This window comes from Papaver somniferum, chromosome 9 (genome assembly GCF_003573695.1).
Source record: "Papaver somniferum cultivar HN1 chromosome 9, ASM357369v1, whole genome shotgun sequence".
NCBI lineage: Eukaryota > Viridiplantae > Streptophyta > Magnoliopsida > Ranunculales > Papaveraceae > Papaver > Papaver somniferum.
In genome coordinates this window covers 131,818,053-131,829,865 of record NC_039366.1, presented here as the reverse complement: position 1 = coordinate 131,829,865, position 11,813 = coordinate 131,818,053, and the positions used below count along the sequence as shown (strand labels likewise).

Sequence of the window (11,813 nt, the reverse complement as noted above, 5' to 3'; positions counted from 1 at the left end):
GACTCATTTTATCACTAATAAACTTGCTTGTAGGTGTTTTTGTGAAATAAACTCTTTTGGAGAAAGTTGCTAGAAAAGTGGTTTTTGTACCCCTGAGGACACGTGTTATTCGGACTCTCACCGTCGGATAAGGGGCTCCTCGGTTACTAAGGGGCACCTCGGTTACTAAGGGGCACCCCAGGTCACCCCAAAAGGCATCTGCTATTCGCACTCCAGTTCAGGATAGGCGCACTTCATCTTCAACAATTCAAATTTTGAGTTTTGGCGGGAAATTTTGAACTTCACGGAACAGAATTAGGGTTTGTGTTTGTGGTGTGAATAATGAGATTCAATCGCTGAAACTTCTTGGGTGAGTCTGTTAAAGCTTAACATGGTTGGTATGAGTGATGGAATTCATAAACTTTGGCTGGGTTTGCTAGAATCATGGATCTGAAGCAACACGGTTTTGGCAGGAAAGTTGTTCTTCACGGACCAGAATTAGGGTATGAGAATTCGAAGCTTTGTAGTGAGATTTAATGGCTATACTTGTTTGGGATAACTCCATTAGGTGAAACATGGCCGGTAAGGGTCTTAGAATCAATCCAGGTTGGATGGATAGTTGGATCCAAAGAAAACAGGGTTCACGGGTTTGACTGTATTTGTGGAAGTGATTTGGCTGAAATTTAATCGGATTTTTGGTCGGAATTGGTTGCAGAATGACCTGTTTCATTCAAACAGGGAAGGTATTGTGTTGGAATTGATCAAATATGGCTGCAACGTGGAGATTGGTTGAAACAGTGAAAGAATATTCTCGAGAGATATTTTTGGTATTTTGTTGAGATATTCTTGGTGGTAGCATGTGGATGTATGGAGTTCAATTCATTCAAGAGTCGTGTATCAAAGTAATTGGAACATGTCAATACCAGTAGAGCGCGTGAGGAGATAAAAAAAGGAATAAAATACCCGTACCTTGCATGGAGAATAATCAAAAATATTTTGCATTTAATCGAGAGATTTGGAGTCGCTATGGGTATAATAAGTTGCTGGGAATCCTAGGAGGAGGGGGGAGTGATTGGGGAGGCTACAGAGTCGAGAGAATTGCTGTAGAGAAATATGCAGCAGCAGCAGAAAAACAGTGAAGAACGAAGAACATTGACCCACACAAGCAGTCGTTTATGCTACATTGAATACGATAGTCGCAGGACAGTCTTATATGCTACAGTGGTAACGACCCACAGCCGAGGGTCGTAGTTCTCTGGTTTGTAACAAATATAATTGTTACGAACCCGATTTTGAATTATTTCTCCCTTTTCATCATTTGTAAACATCCTTTGAACAATAATAATGATTTTTGAGCGTGTTTCCAACAACATGATGAGCTAGACCCCATCACTGGGACAACAGAGGAAGCCGGACTTCATACTTGGGTGAATTTGTTTTATTTTCTATTTGACTTTTGCACTTAATTAAAATAGAATTATGATTTGAAAAAATTAGTTATTATTTTATTAGATGGGTCATGCTTGATTAGATGTTTTATGTCCCATGCTTACGATTTATAATTAATGTTTGGAGAATCTACCTTGGCAAGAATAAGAGTCGATGTTGTTTTATTTGTCGAGCGATAATTGTTTGAGAATGAATAATTGAACCTATTGATATGAGTTTGGCGAATCCTAGACCCAGTAACTCTCTATTTTATTCCTTTAAAATTAATCTTAACAAGTCTTAGAGTTCGAATCTTTACTATTACAACAACGACAATCAAAAATATTATCAGTGCTTAGTCCGCGAACTGGCGGAAGTTCACTTCCCGAGAATTTCTGCTGAGTTTGGAAAACTTCGCCGGTTTACTTAAGTCCGCGAACTTGTTTGTGAACTTAATATGTTATGATCTAAAGTTGTGCTCTGAACATGAAACTTAAATTACTAAAGAATGCTTTATGCAAACCGTGGCTATAAGTTCATGAGCCGATTCAATCGAATCGAATCATCTTTGTTTCAATTGTGTCTTGTATAGTTACATAAGATCTCATAGCAATTGAACAACTCTTTAACTAGTTCATTTGAGTCAATTGAACTAGTTATGGTGAAGAAGAACAAGGTTAATATGGAATGCTCATATGGTTGACCTTTTGGGTTATTATGTTGAACCAACATACACGTACACGTTTGGGCATGGTTTTCACGAACCCAGGAAACGTTTACCCAAGTGTGTGTGACAAGCTAAGTTTTCGATCTAACGGTTGAGAAATATTAGCTTGAATCTAAATCAGGTTTTCATCTAACAGTGAATATGGATCGGTTTGTAACTAAGGCAAAACCCTGATTTGAAGGCTATATAAAGGAGACATCTATCATTGTGCAAAATTAATCCCCACACGTCTGTGTGATACTAGTGCGCCCGCTAGAGTCGACCTCCATTAACCTTTGATTTTTTCTCTAAACTCAGTTTAACGACTTAAAGACTTCATCGGGATTGTGAAGCCAGACCGATACTACTTTATCGTAGTTGTGTGATCTGATCTTGCATCTTCTATCGTACGAGAAAAATCTTTGATTGGCTTGAGAACGTGAGAGTTCTCCGATATGTAAGATAAAGAAGTCACAAACATCTTCGTCTCACTGTTTGTGATTCCTCGACAAACCGCTTGTGTAGTCAAGAAGGATTGTTGAGAGGTGATTGATTAATCTAGGCCGTTCTTCGGAAATATAAGACCAGATTATCAATTGGTTCCTGTTCACCTTGATTTATCAAAAGACGGAACAAAACTAGGGCTTTTCTGTGGGAGAAAGATTTATCCTTTGATAGACTTTTATGTGTAAGACATATTTGTTTATTATCAAGCCTGCGATTTTGGGTCGTAGAAACTCTTGGTTGTGGATGATATCAACTAAGGGAATCAAGTACGCAGTGTCCTGCTGGGATCAGAGGTGTAGGAGCGCAACTGTAACTTGGATCAGTGGGAGACTGAATGGGGTTCAACTATAGTCTAGTCCTAAGTTAGTTTGTAGTAGGCTAGTGTCTGTAGCGGCTTAATACAGTGTGTATTCAATCTGGACTAGGTCCCGGAGTTTATTTGCATTCGTGGTTTCCTCGTTAACAAAACTTCCAGTGTCTGTGTTATTTATTTTTCGCATTATATTTTATATAATTGAAATAATACAGGTTGTGTGTTAAGATCATCAATTTGAAATCCAACCTTTGGTTGTTGATTGATATTGATTGATCCTTGGATATTGGTCTTTGGTACCGTCCAAGTTATCTCTCTCTGATATAGACTCGCAGATTTCTATTTGCTTGAGTAAAGATCAAATTGAGAGATTGAGATATAAACTCCTTGATATATCTTTTTATTGATTTAGTCTGACTGTCTAGTTGATTCTCATAAAAAGTATATTGGAGTTTGCCCATATAGATTTCTAAGCGAAATATTGGGTGGTGTTGTTAGACCCCCGCTTTTTCAAAATGCTCATATGGTTAACCTTTGGGGTTACTATGTTGAACCAACATACACGTACACGTTTGGCAAGGTTTTCACGAATCCAGTAAACGTTTACCAAAGTGTGTGTGACAAGCTATGTTTTTCGATCTAACGGTTGAGAAATATTAGCTTGAATCTAAATCAAGTTTTCATCTAACGGTGAATATGGATTGCTTTGTAACTAAGGCAAAACCCTGATTTGAAGGCTATATAAAGGAGACATCTAGCATTGTGAAAAACTAATCCCCACACGTCTGTGTGATACTAGTGCGCCCGCTAGAGTCGATCTCCATTAACCTTTGATTTTATTCTCTAAAATCAGGTTAACGACTTAAAGACTTCATTGGGATTGTGAAGCCAGACCGAAACTACTTTATCGTAGTTGTATGATCTGATCTTGCATCTTCTATCGTACGAGTACAATCTTTGATTGTCTAGAGAACGTGAGAGTTATCTGATAGGCAAGAGAAAGAAGTCACAAACATCTTTGTCTCACATTTGTGATTCCTCGACAAACCGCTTGTGTAGTCAAGAAGGATTGTTGAGAGATGATTGATTAATCTAGGATGTTCTTCAGGAATATAATACCGGAATTATCAATTGGTTCCTGTTTACCTTGATTTATCAAAAGACGAAACAAAACTAGGGTTTTTCTGTGGGAGACAGATTTATCCTTTGATAGACTTTTCTGTGTGAGACAAATTTATTTATTATCAAGCCAGCGATTTTGGGTCGTAGCAACTCTTAGTTGTGGGTGAGATCATCTAAGGGAATCAAGTACGCAGTGTCCTGCTGGGATCAGATGCGTAAGAGTGCAACTGTACCTTGCATCAGTAGGAGACTGATTGGGGTTCAACTATAGTCCAGTCCGAAGTTAGCTTGTAGTAGGATAGTGTCTGTAACGACTTAATACAATGTGTGTTCAATCTGGACTAGGTCCCGGGGTTTTTCTGCATTTGCGGTTTCCTCGTTAACAAAACTTCTGGTGTCTGTGTTATTTCTTTTCCGCATTATATTTTATATAATTGAAATAATACAGGTTGTGCGTTAAGATCATCAACTTCTCTAATCCAACTTTTGGTTGTTGATTGTAGTTGATTGATCCTTGGATATTGGTCTTTGGTACCGTCCAAGTTATCTTTCTTTGATAAAGACTCGCGCAGATTTCTATTTGCTTGAGTAAATATCAAATCGAGAGATTGAGATATAAACTCTTTGATATATCTTTTTATTGATTGATTCTGACTGTCTAGTTGATTCTCATAAAAAGTATATTGGAGTTTTTCCATACAGATTTCTAAGCGAAATATTGGGTGGTGTTGTTAGACCCCGCTTTTTCAGAATACATTGATAATCTTCCACAGTATATGCTGGACTGGGCAAAGGAAGATATTACCAATTGTAGTCAACAAATTTAGATCAATAAAAATCTCTTTTGAATCAAAAAAAAATAAATAATATAACCCAACCCAAAATGGTAACCAAAAATACATGGTATTATAACTTTACATAGGAGAAAGCACAAGTATACCTTTACCGAAGATGGGAAGCTCTTGTAATACGAGATATAAACTCTCCTCTTGAGAGAGCGAGTTTGATTACAGCCACTCAGGATAAACGCTAGGTGAATGCTAGTACAAAGTTCATTTTCCTCGTGATTCGTTCTCTTTATGAGAAGCCGGGCAGAGTTAGTATGGAAGACCAAACCAAATAACAACAAGAAGACTTAGGAAGGTTGAATATGTTTGATCCAACATTAATAAACGACGATGGAGATGAAAAGATGCTCTTGACATATGTGGATTACTTGTGGTTTGAACGGGAAGGACTACTCAAGGAAAATTGCATTATGGAGCGAAGAGTAACTAAGACACGAGAAGGAGAAAATAAGACTTTTTTAATTGGACGTCAAGGTCAATATCCCAGCAAGGCAAGATGGTTTAAGAAGAGAAAAGGAACCCTCGAGTTCCATAACCTCCGGTTCTAACTTTCATGGGATTTCAAGTTCTTAAAGGGATGGCCCATAATACATGTGTATCTTTCCTCTTTTGGGAACTTAGTAATCCTCAAGTTAGATTAATGGTAGCATTATATTTTAGGAAGGAATATTTATTTTAAGCAGTATTATTAGGTATGGAATATATTTCTAGAAGGTTTGGAAGGTTGTATCTCCTAGAAAAGGAAATAGATTCCTAGGAGGTTTAAGAAGTCAGATCAAGGTTAGAAATAGAGATGTTTAGCTCATAACTAAACACACCTAGAGATGGAGGTGTGTGAGAAAAATCACCTGAAGAGAAGTCTTTGAGATAATTACTTGAGGTATTGTAAAAGAAAACTTAGCAAAACAGTTTCAAGTAATTTACTGTATAGAGAGAATGTGAGCATAATAAAGAGAGAATTTTAATAGTTTTCTTGTTCTTAATTTAGAGAAGATAGTTTCTTCAGATTGCGTTCTTGTATGTTTTGTTTCTATTTTTTGTCTTTTATTTTGAAATCCGCCTCTATAATAGTCACTAAGTTACATAGATCACACGTATCAAAAGGTGCGAGACAAGGGTGGGTAGTTATAGAAGGAGTTTATAACCTAATGGGAGTGTCCATAACTTTTTTGGAATAGATGCTGAAGGATGGATCGAGTTAGGAAAGAAACTGGCCAATATGCACAGTTATTGGCGATTATGTAACTGCCATATTTGACAGATGGCTGTCCAATGCATGTACAAGTGATGTGCATGTATTTTGCCATTGTAACCACTGCACAAATAATGTAAAGACATTATAAATTCAGTAGGCTTGCAGAGTTGACTTCAAGACTCAAATTGTGAGAGTTTTGGTGAGTTAAAGGCCTGGTTCAATAGGAACAAGTCTGTCTAAGTCCCTAAGTGAACAAGTTTTGTTTATCTTTCCCTTTGATGTGATAAAATGGGTTAATTGTGTCATGTTTTATGTGTTTTTGGTTATATGATCGTTGTTGGTAATGTATGGAAAAACTTGAATACGTATGGGTAAGCATTTCAGAAGAAAAGAAAAAGAAAGGTTAAACACTTTCGTTGCATAACTCATATGAGTATTGTTGTTTGTGTTGGTGCAAACTTGTAAGGCTGAAGTAAGTGTGCATAAAGCTTGATTCACGAAATCACATTACTCCGGGTTGCATTCGTTCTAGAAATTTAAATGGTGCATTTGCGGGTGTAACACTAAGATGGGTGGATTAAAAGTCTGGTTCCTTTCAGATACCATATAAATCAGATACTGTTACCCAAATCGGTTCTGGTTCCGAGTACAGTTTCAAATTAAATGAACTAGAATTGAGACTTGTATAAAGACCAGTACTTGTCAGATCCGGTGCCCGTTGCTTTTTTCGAAACATTTAAGTTATTTTATATAGAGTGGTTTTTTTTTTAATAATAGTTTTGACTTAATTCTGATTTATCTTTATAAGGATTCAGAATGTTTAAATTCCATCTGAGTGTCGGTAAGAGTGTGTCTGAGTGAGAGTGTTTTCTTTTCTGTTATTTTATAGATGTAACTGTACTGTCTGTTTTCTGTCAGCAGCCTTTATAACGCACTCTCTATGTATCAGTTTCTTTATCAAAAATTCAATAAAAGATTTCCATTTCTTAATAATAAAATCTTTCAATCTTGATGTAAATTTTTTTGTTCATCTTTATTAACATGATAAGTTCTTATTATTGTTTTACCTGCGATTCACATAGCTCCCGTTTCCAATACACTCGACCCCTCCCATTTTATGCTCTCAATCAAAGTCCAACTAAAAATTGCTCATATCAAAAACAATTTAGGATGGGACTCCTTAACTAATGTGCACATGACATTTTAATTTCAACCATTGATTTAATTTAGGATGAGACTCCTTAACTAATGTGCACATGACATTTTAATTTCAACCATTGATTTAATTCAGAGAGTTTTGTAATAAGGGGTGAGAGTCTAAACATGGTGGGTAATGGAACCGTCATACGTATCGCCTTGTGTCGTTATCAAATAAAAAGTCGTTAAATTTTTTTTACACTTTTATGAAAATGTGATGTACAAAACAACTTTGTCTTTGATTAATCGTAAAATACCTCGTTTTCTTCGAGAGAAAGGAAAAACCTGATCTAGGGTTTCATCTATTGAGTTCTGATCTAAATTGGATTTCATGCGAAATTTCTACTGGTGATCTTCATCGATGGATGAATCTTATGCCGGCTTACCTACTAGTCATCTGCTTGGTTCAGTTCCTGTAAGTAGTCCTAGTTTCTTATCAAATTTCCCTCGTTATCATTTCTTATGGGGTTTCCCTAAATCTACCTAGGGTTTATGTAAAATTTTCTGCAATCTTGCTTTGTATAAAATGTTTGATTTTATTCGGATGTACCCTAATCAGCCTAGTTGGTTAATAGGATAATTAGTGATTGGTAAAAAGAATGATGGCATTTTGATGTGATGATTTGCTTTCAATCTGCTTACTCAATAGTCTCAGTCACTTAATCTACTTCCTTTGTTTGTTTATAATTTATTTGTTGAACCAAGTAAAAAAGAATAAAATGAATGCATGATTATGCAACATGGTGAGTTTCTTGATGCTAAAATGGCGAATGGTTTCCTTGCGTGATGTACTTTCTTTAAGATTTCTACTATTCAGAATTCAGACAATATTCAAGACTGCCTGACTTGGGAAAACGGTCTAAAATTCTAAACACAATGTGTTTATTGGACGGTAACTTGATTACAGATATGATCGTGTCTATTTAAACTGGAAAAATCTTTGCGGGTATGTTTAAGTCTTTGGTTTGGGTTTTCGCTGATCCATTCCAATTTGTTACAGGCTGTGATCAGTAGTGCCCCAGAGAGAAAGCCCGAATATGCAAGTATGTGGGACTAACTCCCAGTTGTTCTATTTCTTCAATCGAGCACTGGTTTTCTCTTCTAATTTAAGTTTTTCTTTTGACTGCTTGCCTATTTCATTTGCTTCTGCAGATCCACAAGCAAATTTGCAGATATTTCCTCCTAATAATGGTGTAGATAAAGGGAAGAGTTCAAAGAGTTATGAAGGTCTAGGAAGTCCCAGTGGTACGTCACCAGATAGATGTTATCGAGCAAATACTCTATTTTAGGATGTAACATACACAAATTGCTATCTGAAACTGACGGCTTCCCTTGTACTTGTTTTTGTCTATGTTACTAACCATTACGCCCATGGCTATTCGACAAGTGATGAGTTTATGGGATTGTCATTGAGGAACTTAAATCTCCCACCCTAGCAAATCACAGCTTACAAATTCCAACTTGTTGTACTTATGTTGGCAATTATTTTCTATTTACTTCTTTTTCTAATCACAGACTCTCTACAATACAGGAGGAAACGAAGAACCACCCACAAATAGTTGGAAAGGATATTTTAACATCGCTTCATACACACAATATTTCGATGTGGATACTGATGTTGTTCTTGACAGAATTAAGAGTTCACTCTATCCTCATCATGGAGATTTTTTCACAAAGATTGATGGTAACCCTGATTTGTGAGTTGAATATCTGTCACTTTTTTCTTTTCTTTTTTCTACTTGAGATGAACGAGTTAAGCTTCATTTGAAGTTCGCATTTATTAAATAACAGCAATACTGCAAACATAGGGAGGGGTGTTTTGGGAGGCCATAGAGCGGGTATACAGTGTGAAACGTAGAAGGTGCTTGCAGGGCAATTTTTTTTTTCAATGCGAATGAAATGTAGCTTCTGCGTGTTGCAAACTTAGGTTGAAGGATGACCGTAGCGTACCTGCTAGGACTTGAGTCCACATTTTGATGGTTGCATGGAGATTTGTTGGACTTGAAGTGTAGTCGATGGTTTTCTTTTTCTTTCTTCTCCGTGTCATCTAACCTTTCTTATAGACCTCTTAAGTATGTACTGCTCACTTATTTGAACATATTGCCAGTTTCCAACCTTATGAACCTCTGCCCTGCCTCTTGGAGTCTTATATGTTGAGTTTTTACTTTATTTACACAGTAAAACAATAAATATATGTTTTCCATTATCCATCCTGCATTTAAGTGACTTGGAGCTTGATTTTAACAACCCACTATAAGTTACCTCAGTATTCTCGGTTAAGAGTTTCTTGAACACATTTTTTTGGTCCATGGGAGTCGGGCTTATCGTGGCAATCTTGGCGATACTTCAGGTATGGCTTAATCTGGATCTCCACTACATTGGTCTTTGTGGTGGCTGCTTTTGGAAACTGCGCTACCTACCTGATGGACAAATCAAGCAATAGTAAAACAACATGGAACTTTGATGTTGGCTATCTTAGCATGGCGGCTTGTGCAATATATGGTTATACACTTGTGGTGCCTGCAGCATTTTTCTTTTTGCTTCAGTATCTTGGATCAAGTCCCAGCCTTGTGCGCTTCTGGTGTATGTGGGGTTATTCTCTCTTCATCTTCATCTGTTGCTCTGTGAGTATCCTTTTGTTTGTCTCGTACTATAGTTGGCTATCTAGACTTTTAATTGCTTTCCTGATTAAAGGGAATCCCATTACCCTTACTGCAGGGGAAGGACCAAAGTCTTATTCCTAATAGTATACTTGTTAAAGCACTGAATATAGTATGTTCCATTTGGTATTATATCACTCAAGAGAGTTTTTGAAGCTGTAATGCAGTACAGTGCAATATTTGATGTGAAATAAGGTGTGCATGATAAGAAATGAAAGTTGATTATTTGTTTCACATCGCGACAAACAACTGATAATTGTATCAGCGAAAAGCACAAAATTAGTATGTGCATTAAGAGAGAACGATAAGTACTTTTCGCATGTAATTAAGGAGCACATTGGGTATTATATTTCTGTTCATTGAAAATCATTTGTCTAAAACTCGAACCTGTAGGATTCTCTCAAGTACCAATTGCATGCTTAACACATTCCTTCCAGGTTAATATCTTGGAAAGAAGATTTAATTGGTTCAGCTGATATCTAGGTTACACATTTACTGTTATCCTGCTTCAGTTTCCCAACAATCTAATGACAAATATTATATATGTTATATGGTTTTCCTTCTGAGCGAGTGTTTTTTTTTTATTGATTATGCAGGTCTAGGATTTCTTATATTTTTCTCGTTATGTTTTTGTTTTACATACCTCTAACTTCATATTGTTCATGTACCCTGTCAGTTCCTGATGATTCCTCCGCTTGAGTTTGTTCGATGGACGGTCATTCTCGTTGCAGGGGTGGTATCAGCTTTCTTTGTTGCTTTTAACATAAAGTCGTATATTGGGGGAAGTGATGTTAATCTTGTGGTGGTCGCCTCTTTCGTCCTGCAACTTGTTCTGGCTCTTTTTATCAAGATTTGGTTCTTCTCATAGATCAGACCCCGTCTCACGTAAATTTGTGTCTTTTTGTGTTCCTGTGTGACGCTGAGTGGACAAATGTCTTTCTTTTTTAATACATTTACCCAGGCGTGGCGCTGGTGCTGGGCAAGCTTGGGTAGTTGTTCGGGGGCCAAAATGCAATACTTTGTTCTGGAAAGAGCTGATGTATATTTTATCACCCACATTGTAATCATCTTTTATCAGTGACTCATGCAACTTCCGTGGAGTCCAAATTATAACAAACATCCACACTAAATTTGTTATTCATCCATGAAAGATTGCAGCGTTTTCTTTGCCATAAAATGAAGGCGGAATCGCACTCCTGAATCTAGATTCTTGTCCCTGAACAAACTGTCAGTGGAAAGTGCACTGTGAAATTGGATAGAAGGAATCCATTTCAACTGAGTTTTAGTCCCAGACTTGGTATCTTATTTTCCAGGTTAATTAACTTGTGATTTTGCTATCGCAATCTAGATTTTAGTTTTTGATTTTTGATTTACATTTTATGATTCTTAGTTTGTTTTTTCTTCTTTTGGTCCAATTTACATTTATTAACTAGGAGTTCTGAGTGGTGAGAAAACAACGAGCCTTTAACTTTCAAGGCATAAGATCGAGTCTCAAGAGCACTGAGATCTCAATTCTTATCCAAAAAATTCACTGTCATTTGCTGATTGGCAAGAAAATGTGGCAAACAGTATGCAACGCACATCGAGGGTTTTTCTTCTGCATTTAAATATCCTAAGTTCCCTGTCCATGTCAACATTGCGTCTTTTGGAAATTCTTTGAACATATTCAAGTCTCATGTTAATATCCAATTCTGGATGAAATTTATTGGTCTCATGGATTATCTACTTTGCTCCAACACCTACACATGATGCACATTGCTTCTTCATGTTCTTAGTTTCTTTTTCTTATCCCCGAATTTTTTTTTTTTTTTTTTTTCCTTTGGTAACATTTAGATGATTGCATGAAAGTATTATTGAT

At 36.6% G+C, this 11,813-nt stretch overlaps 1 protein-coding gene across 1 annotated transcript; it reads left to right on the top strand.

The window, feature by feature from the left end:
• Positions 1 to 7,505: 7,505 nt before the first annotated feature.
• LOC113311052 (protein YIPF1 homolog) lies at positions 7,506 to 11,156 on the top strand. Its single transcript, XM_026559897.1, has 6 exons — positions 7,506 to 7,710; positions 8,296 to 8,338; positions 8,448 to 8,540; positions 8,827 to 8,992; positions 9,646 to 9,919; positions 10,632 to 11,156. The coding sequence occupies exons 1-6, from the start codon at positions 7,657 to 7,659 to the stop codon at positions 10,821 to 10,823; spliced, it is 822 nt and encodes a 273-aa protein (XP_026415682.1). The 5' UTR covers positions 7,506 to 7,656; the 3' UTR covers positions 10,824 to 11,156.
• Positions 11,157 to 11,813: the final 657 nt, after the last annotated feature.